This window comes from Delphinapterus leucas, chromosome 7 (assembly GCF_059928025.1).
Source record: "Delphinapterus leucas isolate spDelLeu-1000000601 "Yukka" chromosome 7, BTC_Dleu_Yukka2, whole genome shotgun sequence".
NCBI lineage: Eukaryota > Metazoa > Chordata > Mammalia > Artiodactyla > Monodontidae > Delphinapterus > Delphinapterus leucas.
The window spans coordinates 59,879,530-59,894,956 of NC_143135.1; the positions used below are offsets into that span (position 1 = coordinate 59,879,530).

The 15,427-nt window shown below is 37.3% G+C and overlaps 1 protein-coding gene across 3 annotated transcripts in view; it reads right to left on the reverse strand.

Moving 5' to 3' along the window:
- Positions 1-1,164: 1,164 nt before the first annotated feature.
- Positions 1,165-15,427, reverse strand: part of RAB30 (RAB30, member RAS oncogene family) — an 84,263-nt gene continuing 70,000 nt past the window's right edge. For 2 of the 3 annotated variants that reach the window (XM_022593947.2, XM_089915370.1), the window contains one exon: positions 1,167-12,384. In XM_022593947.2, the coding sequence (XP_022449655.1) occupies positions 12,134-12,384 (251 nt within the window). In that variant the 3' untranslated portion in view covers positions 1,167-12,133. Of the gene's footprint in view, positions 12,385-15,427 lie in introns of all 3 variants that reach the window. The other variant, XM_089915371.1, reaches the window with a different exon arrangement.

Sequence of the window (15,427 nt, forward strand, 5' to 3'; positions counted from 1 at the left end):
AAAAGGTAAATAAAATAGAGCCAGAATAGGAGCACTTCCCACAATCTCCACACCTACTCCCATGTCCCAAGTCACTTTCTTTCACCTGGATTATAGCAGTGTCTCCTTAAATAGTCCCCCTGGTACTGTCTTTGCCTGTTTATAATCTACCCTCAACAGGGCATCAGGGTGATCTTGTTAAAATGTAAGTAAAGTCACTCATCTACTCAAAACCCTCCAAAGGCTCCAGCTCACTCTAAGTCTAAAAACCAAAGTCTTTGCAGTGGACTGCAAGGTGCAATGATCCATGCCACCACTCCCCTCCAACCTTTGCCCCTCACTTTTTCATTTTGTTTTAGCCTTGTTGGCATCCCTTTGCCTTGAGGCCTTTGTACATTCTGTTCCCTCTGCCTAGAACACTTTTCACCAAAATGCATACACCATTCACTCTGTCACTTCTTTCAGGTCTACTATTAAATGACATATTATCAATGAGGGCCTCCCTTAACCACCTTATATGCCATATCAATACTCTACCATCACTGCTTCTCTCCTTGCCCAGGTTCATATTTTCTACCCCTCCCATGCTAAATCAATTCCATGAAATTAAGTTGTGTTTGTTTTGTTTTTTTAAACTTTGTTCACTGCTATAGTTTCTGTGACTAGAATACTACTTGGGACACACTAGGTGCTTGATAAATAAATGAATACCAGTGTTGAGACCCTCATTTTATAATGAGGAAACGGAGGTAAGAAGAGGTTAAATAACTTGCCTAGAATGCTTTCCATGTTCAAAGCAGGGTCTTAATCTTTGTCTTCTATACCAGTGCGCTTTTTTTTTTTTTGGCCACACAGCATTCAGGGTCTTAGTTCCCTGACGAGGGATCGAACCCGTGCCCCCTGCAGTGGAAGCACAGAGTCTTAACCACTGGACCACCAGGGAAGTCCCTACCTGTGCACTTTCTACTCCAAAAGTGCTGAAAGTATTTCACAGTAAACTTTATAGAATTTTAGGCCACATGCAAGTTGTTAGTTCTTGTGGTTTCATCTTTAAGATCAAAGTCAGAAAGACTAGCCTGTTTCCTCAAGCTTATTTTTATCTAGATGTGAAAATACAACTATTCTCTGGGAAGCCTGAATAAATTCCAAGTATTAAAATTTAGATAGTCTGTCTTATGTTACTAATATGTGGTTTCCTGCAAGTAATGGAAATAAGATATTTTGATTCTTGAAATCTTCAGAGGTGAGCACCAGGCCAAAAGCACAGCCACATGATTGTGGTTTAAAAATAGCTCCAGGTTTCATCTCTCAGCTGCAGATGTGTTTGGGAGTATATAGATAGCATATAGCCGGTATATTCTGCCAGTCAGAAGATGTGAAATAATTGAGTAAATTAATGACAGTGATCCTCAAGTTTTTTCGAAACACTGATTTCCAATTTGCCAAAGAATTATGTATCTGAATCATTACATTGCCCAAATGAGAAACACAGTGACCTAAACATTTAGATATTTGGGGAATAAACCACATTTATAATTTTCTTCCAGTGATCTGTACTGATTTGTATGTGAATAAGCATTTAAAAACTCTATTCAAGTTTGCAATTTGTTCCATTTAACTAATGGAAAAAACCAATGCACAAGTTGAAATAAACTTGTCAAAATTCCCTTAATGGCAAAAAACCCCCCACAACAACAGAATGAAAACACTTAAAAGAGTCAAAGTTTCTCCTCCAACTGGTGGTATTTGCCTCCCAGTCTTTGCTGCTTACGACTAACTAGGTCATATTAGAATCATATGAAATTGCCAATATCTGACTGATTTTGACCTAAAAAACACAATTTCACATGGTTCAAATTAATATTAATAACAGAACACTTAAAAGCACAGGATATATAAATTCAGAAGAGAAATTCCTGCAAATACATCTTTTTAATAAACGTGTTAAAAGAGCAAAATTGAGTCTCATACCAACTGCTGAGAAGCTATCATTGGACAAAAACAAAATTATAGTAAGTGATTTTGCAAAGCCCAATATTTATGAATGTTAAAATGTTAATGTCAAATAAGGTTACAGATTGCCTATGCTCAGTTAACTGAAGAACACCATGCCAGGGAGCCCAAAGTCATAGTGCAATTCCTTTTTATCCTGTTAACTCTACCATGCTCCATGACCCACTGTACTCAGTCTTAATCCAGGACATTTGTCTCTCAAATGCATATCGCAAGGCAGAGTGAGAGGCAAGAGGTGAAGTGGGGATGAGTTTCAAGAAAAGGTGCAAATCCGTGACTCCTGCAGTGGAGGTGAGAGACATCTAAAAGCAGATTCCTGCACCTACCCTATAGTATATGGTCAATAAATGGTGAATGAATGAATGGGTGAATGAGTGCCTTATTAGTAATGCATAAGTAGTCTCATTCCTAATTATGAAGGATAATATTTTAAATGATATCTCTAAAAAAAATAGAACCATATAATGTGTTTTGGCTGGAAGGTATCTTAAAGATATCTAATCTAGTGCCCATATTTTACAGTTGGGAAAATTAAGGCTTGAAATTAAATGATTACCCCGAAGTCACACAGCTTCTCAGTATCAGCTGGGACTAGAATTTGACTCATGCTTCTCAGTGTAATACTCCTTCCAATATATGATAGGATAAAACATTTTTCTCACCATTAGAAATAATTAGCATATAATTTTCACATCCTGAATATAGCAGAGGAATCTTATTTACTGTTATAATTGGAGGAGGCCTTACTCAATGTAGCCCCATATTTTATAGGGAAGAAATCCATGGTGCAAAATGTTAAACAATTTGTCTAAGGTTAGCCAGTTAGAGAATCGACATTCAAACTCAAGCCTCCAGATCCCCAAATCCAGAGCACATTTCATGCTGAAGGACATTAGTGTACTTAAAGCTTGTATGCTTTTTACATAGTTTGATGGCATATGATTGTCCAAATGTGGGCAACAGGAAATGTTTATTTATTTACAAGTACATGGGAAAGCAATTTCTATTCACCTTTTTAAAAAATTCTGTTACAAATAAAAAGTTGTTAATACATTCATCCTTTGCACACAAAATACATTCTTTTTACTTTTACTCTCAGTATGAATTATTTCTTAATAACAACCGAAGCTACAATGGACAGTCAAGTGGTTTGGCAATTTGACAATGTTTTTTCAAGAAGGAAAACCCAAACTTTAAAAGACAGTCGATATATGTAAAGGAAATTGTATATTAAAAGTGCTCCTAGGGCTTCCCTGGTGGCGCAGTGGTTGAGAGTCCACCTGCCGATGCAGGGGACACGGGTTCGTGCCCCGGTCCAGGAAGATCCCACATGCCACGGAGCGGCTGGGCCCGTGAGCCATGGCCGCTGAGCTTGCGCGTCCAGAGCCTGTGCTCTGCAACGGGAGAGGCCACGGCAGTGAGAGGCCCGCGTACCAAAAAAAAAAAAAAAGTGCTCCTTCATTGAATCCTAGAAGATTGAGTGCTGCTCTCCAGCATGATTTGTAGCCGCCCTTTCAAAAAATGTGGAGGACTTGGAAATTCTCTATGTGATAACAATTCAATTTCTACAAGACTGAAGCAGTCTTCATGAAATTGACTATCTAAATGATAGGCTCATAGCAAAATTCTTATAGCCATATTAGGGTGTTAGCCATTATTCAAGAATCTCCTAATTGACCAGTTGATCTAAGATTATAAGTTGCATTCTCTAAGTAGGATTTTAAGAGGCCCTGCTTAAATGAACCCAAGTGACTTTGATTTGCTAGACTAATTAAGAGATGTGAAAATATATGCCCACATAGAAAACTTGTACACAGATATTTATAGCAGCATTATTTATAATAGCCAAAAAGTGAAAATAACCCAAATGTCCATCAACTGATGAATGGACAGGTAACATCTGGTACATATATACATACAATGGAATATTATTTAGCCAATATTATTTAGCCATAAAAAGAATGTATTGATTCATGCTGTAACATGAAACATGGTATAACATGAAACTTGAAAACATTATGCAAAGTGAAAGAAGCCAGACACAAAAGAGCACATATTATATGATTCTTTTTATATGAAATGTCCAGGATAGGCAAATCTATAATGAGAAAATAGATTAGTGGTTGCTAGATGATGGTGGGGAAGCAGGAGAGTGATTGCCAATGGGTACAGAATTTCATTGGGAGATGATGAAAATGTTCTGGAGTTAGATAATGGTGATGGTTGCACAACTTTGTAAAAATACTAAAAAAAACACTGAATTGTACACTTTAAAGGGGTGAATTGAATGGTATATGAATTATATCTTAATTTTAAAAAGAGAAATGCAACTTCATTTTAAAATATTTTGCTCAGATTCCTGCTCCCTCATCCCCCTTTTTAATGTTGAGTGAAGTTTTCACACAATCACCTTTCTATACAACGTTTTCAGCTAATTGCACTCAGGTCATCATCAGCTTATATTTCTAACAGGCATTTTATTAAAAAAATACACGAACACATAAGACATGATACAGCATCCTGTTAATATCTGCATATTAACATTTAAAATCAAGTATTTTGCTTGTGTTGAAATAGATTTTATATTCAGATGTATTCAGATATTACTGAGAGCCTATGCTTGAAACCAACAACCAATTAAGAGTTGAGTTCATATGATTCCATGATGAACATGTTTATGAAAGCTATGTTTACATTTTGATCGAAAGAGATAGGAAAAGGGAAATCAGGGATTCTCTAAGTCTTCATAAAACAGCTTCTCTAAATATTTTAACTAGCTGCTGAGAAGACCTCCAGAATTATATATTTTGTATTTTATTTCATCCCTATACTAAAAGTCATGCATTAAAATGTATGCAACAATATATATGGGCACACTTTTTCCCTTTAGATGATCTAAAAAAAATCTCAACCCTTTATTATCTGAAATTTTTTTTATCTGAAATTTTAAGCAAAGGTTTTTGTTTTTTTTTTGCTGAAAATAGCAATTTTACTCACACACTTACATTTATATAAGTGTATTTAAGTAGCTCCCTTACATATCAACAAAGAAGCCCCAACCTTCTGGTATGTCTAGAGGACACTTCAGTGAGCAGAAATTAGGAGTCAGCATTCCAGTCATTTGAAATTTTCTACAACAGGAACATGAAAGCCCCAACATACCTTAAAGGGATAAAAGGGTTCACACACAAAAAATTTTTTTAATAAATCAATTGACATTCATTGTCAGGGAGCCTACAAGAAAGTTCTACTAACATTCTGCAACTGTATAGGACAAGAGAATATATATTCTTAATGATTACTTTCCAGAAAGCAGTATGTTTAGCAGCTGTTTTTCAGAGGGCTTATCAAGTTTTGCTGTTGTTATTTAATCCAGGCATAACTGTGTAACCTTAAACAAAAGCTCTGTACCAATTCAACCAACTAGTGACAAATTATCCTAGCAGACCAGATTCGTATCTTTTGATATTCTGTGCAGGAATTTTTGCTTTATTAGGCATTTGGTATTCCAATTTTTATTTCAGAACTTAGTGCACATGTAGAAAGGGAAAGAAACCCTGCTAAATTTAGGTGTTGGTAATTACGTCCATCAAATAATGTCATGTATGAAATTACATCCTAAAAGCAGTTGACAAAACTGGGATTCATGACTCCCATTTTTACCAAGAGGAGAAAACAAGAGCCACATAACCAGAATAATTCTTCAGAAGCATACTTGGTTATCAATTATATGTTAACTAAAGAAGAAAATACATGGATAACTGAAGAGTTAATCAACAGTAAGATTGTGATCTAAATCTGATATCAATAAGAAGCTAAGAATTTATAAATACCTATCCTGACATTCCCCAAGGGAATAATAATTATCACCTTAATGAGCTTTTTCTGTCAATTAAAAAAAAATTGAGGCAGAAGGGCTATAATAAATGGCAAACATGGCCCTTTAAAAAAACAGGATCAACGCATTTATCTTCTAATGGAGAATGGGATCAAGAAGAGAGAGGTTCAAATTGCACTGTGAGGTATCTCGGTAATAAGGTTAAGTTTCCTGATAATGAGTTTACGACCCTGGAATTGCCCACTGGGTAGAGAGAGAGAATACCTTTCTTGAAGTAGGTAAAGAAGTGGAGTCTCTTGGGTAACAGTTATGCCCTAAGGCAGAAGAATGGACCAAATGAGTGATTTTCTTTTAAGGCCCTTTCAGAAATGGAGTTTTTTTTTTTAAGTCAGGAGGATTCCTTGTTTTGTTCTAAGGATCTATAGTTGTATCAGACCATCCAAAGTCTGCTCTTAATCAAGGAGAAAACTAATATTTGAGTGTTTACTGTTTACCAAGCATTTTCAATTTATCTAATTTTTACAATAATTCTGACAGGTATTATTACTATTAGTCTATCTTGTGGAGGAGGAAACTGCAAGAGATTGTGCTTTGCATAATGTTATAGCTGATTCATGGGAATATTAGGACCCCTCACACCTAGCCTAGTGTTCCCCCCTTCTAAATACCTCCCTACATCACTCCCTGAAGTGTCAAAGTCACAACCCGCCAAGGGAACTAGAACACAATACCTCTGAAAATTCTGCTTTAACTCAGTGGGAAAGTAAAATTTTGACTCTTGCATGTCACAAAGTCAGTTAAAGAAGAGGGTAGCTTTTGTGCTCTGACTTCTTATCCAAAGGAGTCAAAGAAATTCTTACCCAAACTGAAGTGTTTCTCACCATACTGATGCAAGACCAATGACTTTTTTAGAAAGACCAATGAAGAGCCATCTACCAGCCAGAGTTCTAAGGATGCAAGTTACCTTGCAGCTGGAGGAATCACTTGGGTAATGGGCTTTATTAGCAAATGTTGCTTATAGTTATCTCTGATTTTCAAATCAAAGACCTATATTTTGTTACTTTCTACATAGAGCAATTTGGCCTCCATTCTTTTAAAATTATTTTCAGATCATGCTTTTTCAAGAGAATCAAACCGACTAACCAAATGTCATTTGAGACTTTTCCAAAATAGATTTGGGGGCCTGCTTTTTGCCAGTGACCATCAGCCCATCTGTGACAGGAGCTGCAAAACTTTACGTTGGTAATTTACGGGATTTTAACTGAAGATTCCGCTCTGCTAAAGAGGCCTATCCTGAAATCCTGAAGAAATACCAACTACTCACTAACACTGAGCTTGGCCTATGTTTGGCAAGTGACAAATACATAATTTCCGTGATTTCATGTAGATTTCAACTTCTACTAAAACAATACCTTTTTAATCTTTAACTCAAGAATCAGTTTGTGATTTCAACAGGACATCAATGAATGGACTTGGAAAACAATCCCAGCCTAGGGCATAACAGCAAGCCAGTCTCAACCTAATGACATGTAACCACCCTCCTTCCTGGAGAGTAGGATGCACTTTGGGCAGAAGCGCAAAGCCTTAAAAAAAAAAAAGCTGTGGGTCAACAGATATTTAACTGAACGTGTTACGAGAAGCGAAGTACTACAACATAGAATTTTAATAGGTCATCTGGGCCACCCCAACAAATGCTGGGATCTTCTCCACATCATCTTTGCCAAGTTCTTATCTAGCCTTTGCTTGACAGAGGCAGCCCCTTCCATGGTGAACCAACTTTTTGAGAAAGTTCTCCCTGACGTGAAGTTCAAATCTGTGGCCCTATGACCTCTATTCAGTGGGCCTCGTTCCACCCCTTTGAACAACAGAGTCTTGCTCTAATGTACTGTGTTCCTCTCTCTTTCCCAAGCTATATTTCCCTAAATCCTTCAAATATTCTTCAGATGTCTTAAATTTTAAACTCCTTCACCATCTTTGTTATGCCTCAATTTGTTTTTAAACTATGGCTCCCCAAAATGATTGCAATGTTCCCATGGGTTTAGGAAAGGAGATGAAGTATCATCTCCCTTGCTCTAACATTATTAATGAGCTGTTGGAAGGGATGATAATTTCTTAATTCAGTATGCTTTCTCCGCAGTGTGAGAATGTAAGGGAAGCCAGTTTTCCCTCCAAACACAAGTAGGCTCATGTCACAGATATGAAATCCAAAAAGAAGAAAAACAAAAAACAAAAAAACACATCCCTCTCTTATCCCCAAATTAGTGTTCAGCCACACACTGCTTACATGGAGTACATTTTGTCAGAAGGATGAGATAACACATGTTTTTTCACTGCTTTTCATTTTCAAGTTAAGTCTCAAGAGGATTATAGTTGCACTGAAACACATCTGTCAGGGCCATGGTTGAGGAGAATAAGTAACCAGTTGAAGTTAAAAAAAAAAACTCTAGAAAAAAAGGGTAAACCCTAGAAGAGCTCTTCTACAGGCTAATAGGGCAGTAGTCCCTAAAGTACTTATGATTATGAAATACAGAGTTCTGCAGGATTAAGAAATAGAAAATGTCTATCTTTAAAGCTATTGGTTTGATACATGGGGCAAAAAATTAAATAGTTTTTTCCTTATTATAATATGATCTCATTCACGTAGCTTAGTTTATTATAAAAAAAAGAAGCTTCCATTTTAGTCAGAGGACCAATTCAAAATCACTTGCAACTGGTATTTTTTCAGAAAGATTCATTAACTGAAACTTGATGCTGGATCTGGAAGAATTATGGGATAGCTTAAAGGGCAACTGAGGCAAATCATGATCTAACACTGGACATCACCAGTGTCCTCCGAAGACATAAATTCATAAACAGAAGAAGAAAGAAGAATCCAGCCTTTGGTTAAATTCTGCCTCCCCTCTCCAGCAAGTCTAAATTGTTTACAGGAAATAGCCCTAATCCAAGTGTCTTATTTTGGCCAGTGGTTTTTACCTTTCTTACCAAACTCTAACTCAGAAATTGACACATTGTCAAATCAATCCATTTCACTTTCATTTTTAGTTATTTTCTTTCCTCTTTACTCAGGTAGAGGTGCTAACATGAAATGACTAAAAAAAAAACAGAAGGAAAAAATGGCCAGGAAAAACTAATGGCCTACTCTAAGTAATCCACAGAAAGGATAACTGGCCCCATATAATCAAATTTAAATGTTAATATAATTCAATAGATCTAACACAAGCACATAAAGGACTAAAAAGCCTTGCATAGGTAAAGGACAAAGCATAAAATCCTTTGAGGATACAGTCTAGACAAAGCCATAATATCATTAATATAAGCAAACTACATGATTTCACAGATTCCCCAAATCTGACTATATAACATGAATACAATGTGTTGTAAATTGAAGAAAAGTTCGCCATATATTTAGTAACATTATTAAACAAAAGAAAAAGATCACACCAAAATGGAGGCAGACATGGACTCTGGTAGTCTTATGAGTCAGATCAAGCCATACTGAATTATGAGAAAGCAACCCTCTTTTTCATCCACCATTAAATGAGAATTCATTTTTATCTAAGAAGGTTCATCTTAGCAAATATTGCCAAGACAATAAGGACTAGTAGGCAAACCAGTAAGTTTAGGTCCTGGCCTGTGTTAAGATGGCCACATTTAATTAGTGTCCTTTCTCAAGTTCTATTTGATAAATTTCTGTTTAACTGAAAAAGCTCCTCTTGGCACTAAGTCGTTTATTCAACTAATATTTATTGAGCACCTACAACATTGTCAGGGCTTGTTCTCAAACTTGAGATACATCAGTGAACAAGTGTCCATAAGGCCTAATCTAGAATTCATACAACTAAGAGAAAAAAAGAAACAAAGCCCTACATTCTCATGTGTCCCTGCTGATGTGCCATAGATGGGTGACTGTAAGTACAGAAAGGCTGGGAAGGGTAACAGGGAAGAAAGGGGCCAAGAGCAGAGCTTTCTAATACCCTTCTGAGTTTGGCCAAGAGTAGATAAAGGAGACTGAGCCCTAGGAAAGAATCTCAGAATGCAAGAGTGGCCCTACAACCTATTTTACAACTAAATTTGTCCAGTCTAACAATGTTCTATTCTCTGAGTTCATAAAGCAACTTTATTTTCAACACACTTGCTGCTGTGAGACAAAGTTGAGTCATGATATGCTGGGGACTTTGGATTTTTGCCCTAAATGACAGATAGTAAACCTAAACTTAGGGACATTTCCTCAACATTTAAAAAGAGTTCTTCTGCCCACTTTGATGAACTTTTCTGAACACCTTTACTTGCTGGCTTGGTGGGGAAAATGGGGAGGGAAAGGCAACCATGATAAATTATTTTGTTTGGTGTTTATTAAAATGATTTTTCTTTCCTATAGAGATAGGTTCTAAAATAAAAGCATTTCAAACTTCTGGGATCTCTTTCTCTTACCCATAGGATCAGGACAAGCATGGTGAGGCCAACCATAAGTATCAGTCCCTTAAACAATATGTACAGTCCCCATGTGCAGATAGGTCGCTCTGAAACCTACTAAAGAAATGCTAGAAAGGCTTCACCAATATTGCGTCTCCACATGACTCATTGCTTTAAAACTCAGTAGCTTTCACACATCAATATATCAGGACCAAGACTGCCACCATCTACAGCAACAGTGGAATTACGTATCATATCCTTATCCCATTACTCATCCCTCAGTTATACTAAGCAGCAAGCTACAGAAACATCTGACAGCATCAACAGCAAATACGTTTAATTATTTTCCCGATTTGCATTTATATCAGTGAACAAATTGGAAGGTATCAAAGTATGGCACTGAAGAAACAGTAACACATATTCAGCAGCATGGCTTCCATTTTGAGTTCTGTTTTTAAATTGGCTAAGTAAAGGCATATATACCTCCATTTGAATTGGAGATTTGCAGTAACACATGTATATAAGGAAGGGAGGGAAGGAGGGGGATAAGGAGGAGAGGAGGTAAAAAGGGAAGACCAGGAAAGAAAGAGAAGAAAAGAAAAAGAAACAGGAAAGAATGAATGGTCATGAGTCAGAGAGTAATATTACTACAAGGAGATGACAAATGACTACTCAATCTGCTTCTAGAAGCAGAAGTTTTCTAAGGTTATCAATGCAGATACAAAAATTGTGAGACTTTTCATCTGTTGCTATTCTCACTTACCGTACTAAAAACGTCTACAAAATCCTAAGCCTTGGTCTGTCCAAGATGGATAGTACCAGGAAGTAAAAGATGTGACCTGCTATCAAGGACTGTGCTCTGCTTGGAACTCTTCACGGCAGTCCATTAATCCACAGTATTTTGGTCGGATTGGGTCTGTTTTCTCACACTACTCATAATGTTTTAGAGCTAATCTTTTATATTAGGGTATCTACCATTCTCTCTTTTTTTTTTTTCCATTTTTCAAACTTTTTCATTTACTTAAAGGGCAGGAAAGATGGGAGAATTGAAGAAGAAAGTGGTAGAGATTTAGAGGGGAATAGGAAAGGAAAAGTATTCTCTTTCCCAACAAATCTACCCTAGAAAAGGTGATAATGAGACTTTGAGAAAGACAGCTGATTAATGGACTTCCCTTTTTTCTTTTTTTTTGTTTTGTTTTGTTTTTATTTCTATGAAATGTATTTAAGGACATCAATGTACTAAAATGTTTGGTCTGTGAAAGAGTGGAATCATTAGCACCAAAAGGAGTCATGGAGCTTGTATACATTAATGAAACAATGATTGCTACTGTTGTCACGGGTAAAGGTTTCATTTCATTTTTACATCCCAAAGTTCTTGAAAGTGCCCATGGAAAAGAGAAATAACACTTTTCAAAATCTCCATGGAGCTATCAACACGCACCAGAGACAGGACTTGGCGTTCCCAGTTTTGGTTTACCTGGTAGACAAGAAAACCAGGGCCCCCAGAAGCCCTAAAGAGCAGCCCCCACATGCACCCACTGACGTGCAGGAGGGATCCCTACAGTACGTCTCCCCCTGGACTGTGTTCAGGAATGCGTTTTACTTGCTTTTTAAAAAAAAACAAAAGCAACATGCTCTGCAGATCATGGAGCGCCTAGTGCAATTTTCTCCTTGATCCGACTCCAGACTGCAAAAGGGTGAAACCATTATATGTTCTGCTAATGCTGGCCTGTGGACGAGGCCCTTGGCCTGCCATGCTTTGTAAGCTCAGGAGCCCACAGGAGTCAGAAGGTCCTAGAGCGGGACCCATAGTCATCGCCAGATCTCCCCAGCAATTGGTGGCCCATCAGGGCAACTGCTGATTCCTCTTGCTTCTCCTTGCCTCAGCCTTTAGTTGAAATTACAACAAGTCAAATAGCTGATACTTTTCCCTTCTCCAGGTAAGGGTGAGGATACATTGTTCACAAGTGTGTTCTGCCTGGCTTCACTGATGAGGCGGCACGCCAAGTCAAGGAAGAGTTTCTCCACGTTATCGGATTCCTTGGCTGAGGTCTCCAGATAATACATGTCCTGAGCTTCTGAGAATTCTTCAGCTCTCTGCTGGGAGACCTCTCTCCTTTCAGCCAGATCAATCTTGTTGCCTAAAATAGTGGTAAAATCAAAGAAGGAATCGTCATTTGACTTTTTTGCAAGTTTGGAAACATCAAAATTCAACTCCGTATCTGAAGTCAAACCAGAGAGATGGGCAAGTAAAGCAAAACAAATGTGACTGTTATTCCTGGATTGTTTATTTTAAAATACCAGTGCCATTTGTAATGGCAAAGAACTGGAAACAACCCAAAAGCCCATCAGTTGGGCACTGGCTGAATAAACTATGTCACATCCATAGTTATTTGGAGCTACTTAGCACCATAAAAAGCAATGAGGAATATCTCTGTAGGCTGCCATGGAATGAGACATTAGGATATATTGTTAAGCAAATAAAGCAAAGTTGAAAGAAGTGTATATAATATACAATTCTCTAAGAAAAATGGATGAAAAAATATACTTTATTCTTATTTTTTTAATGGGAGACTAAAACAAAATTTTAATTTTAAAGATAATGGTTACCTATGAAAGGAACAAGCTTGAGGGATGAAAACCAGCCCTTTCTAAATATACTTCATTTTATAGATTTGACTTCAGAATCTTATCAATGTTTTACACGATTACACAATTAATATGAAATTAAATTTAAAAAGCAATTCCTAAAGTTGAAAGCAAAATTAAACAAATGAACCTGTTTATCATGAAGTGGCATAACCACACAAAGAGGAACTATTTCAGGTGAGTTGAAGATAATTTAACCAGTAATTTAACCATGTATCCCCAGTGGCACATACCCTAAGGACAAAAAGAATTGAAGGAAAAAATCTTGAACTGTCCAGTAATTGTCTTGTCGGTGGTAGTGTTGGCATCATTTATCTGGGGCTACTATACATGTTTTAAGGGATAAAGCAAATGAGTAATTATGCCAGTGGCATTAGGACAGGGATTTTTAGCATGGGAGAAAGGAAATACGGATATAAGATTAATGAGGTTAAGTAAAATTTCTGTAGTCCTGAATTACAAATGGAAGTATCAGTGTGAATAATTCATGGTGTTATTTTATCTTTAAAAAATTTTCAACTTCTGTTTTGGAAATCTGACAAAGGTGATATGCCAACTGTGTTACTTCCCAACATTGCTCATGGTAAAAGTGACCCTTGATTGATAAATTCCATCTGGCCTGGGAATTCTATGTATGAATTATAAATACCTAATGGAAAGCCTTAACTTTAGGCTTCCCTGAGTGTGATGATTCTTCATCTGAAGAGACCCTGAAAGTTAGGCCTGTCGGGTTGTTACAAGAGAGATGGGCTCCTATGGGGCATTGAGGCTTCTAGCCAGGGCAGATCCTGCACTTGCCTGAAGTGAGCCTTTTCCCTTCACATCTGAACTGTCCCGGGAGGTCCTGGACAGCTCTGTGGACTGCTATGAAGGCTGCTTCCACTGAAGAGGAATGCTTGATGCTGGCTTACTACTAAGCTGTGTTTCCTGTCCTGTATCCTTCTAAGTGACTGTGATACCATGTGGTCTATGGTAGTCTTGTCAGTCAAAACGTTTCACAGAGCCTAATGAGACAACCCCCTGTGGATGCCACAGAATTCACCACATATGCACACACACACCAGCTCTGTCCACTGAAAAGCCTAAAAGCCATCACCTAGTAAAGATGATTACTATCACCTTGGTTGTAGCCTCTAAATACAACTTCCCATTGAAAAGAAACAGTGCTTCCTGAAGAAATGCCTAATTCCAGGTCTGGGGCAGGAAATGCACTGGATGTGCCTCGAACACTTGTCATCCCAGATATAAAGAAAATTATCAAAGATTCCTGGGTCATGGCAAAAGGACTCAGGAGCCCACTTGAAGAAGCTCCCACTGTCAAAGTTGGAACAACTGAAGCATCAATAATAATAATTGCAAGGGGCTAGAATACATCAGATATATTTAAATCTATAGCAATATTCAAAATATAAACAAACTTCAACAGTTGCCTTTGGAAGACTAGGGAACCAACTCATTACTTTGGAAAGTAATAAATGGAAAAGAAAGAATCAAGCATTTTTCTTGACTGTCCTATGAGAACAGTACCTTGGAATACCAACTATAAAGTATATCTGCTAAAACGAAAAACAAAACCTAAATCTGACCAGGCTCTAGATTTACCTACAAATCTGCCACAAATTTAGGTGATAGAGGAACATATCAAATGACACCACCAGGGTGAAATAACAAAATTCAGACTTGAAAACTCCACAGGACAAACAAATGCTTTAACAAATAAATTCCCAGGGAGCAAAAATGGAGGGATAAGCTATAGCTAAAAGGAGAATCAAAAGACATAAAAATTAATTACAACATACAGACCTTATTTGGATCTTGATTTGAATAAATTTCTGATGGATGAGTCAATCAAGGACTCATTAATATTTTTTAGGTGTGAAAATGGCATTGTGGTTAGGTTCTCTTTTTTAAAAAATTTTATATCTTTTATAGAGATACACACTGAAATAATATAAATTGAATTAATATGACATCTGGGATTTGCTTCAAAATAATCTGAAGGGGAAGGCAGATAGAAGAGATGGGGAAAAGATAAAATAAGATGGGCTATGAGTTGTTAATTGTCAAATCTGAGAAATGGGTATATGGGTGTTCATTATACTGTTTTCTCTATTTTGCTTATATTTAAAATTTTCCATAATAAAAAAATTTTTTAAAGCCAGTGCTGGAGCCGCATAGCACAGGGAGATCACGCCTCTTTGTGACCACCTAGAGGGGTGGGATAGGGAGGGTGGGAGGGAGACACAAGAGCGAGGAGATATGGGGATATATGTATATGTATAGCTGATTCACTTTGTTATAAAGCAGAAACTAACACACCATTGTAAACCAATTGTACTCCAATAAAGATGTTAAAAAAAAAAAAAAGGCCAGTGCTGGGACTTTCCTGGTGGTCCGGTGGTTAAGAATCTGCCTTCCAATGCAGGGGAAGCAGGTTCAATCCCTGGTTGGGGAACTAAGATCCCACATGCCATGGGGCAACTTAAGCCCTTGTGTTGCAACTACTGAGCCCATGTACCATAACTACAGAGCCCA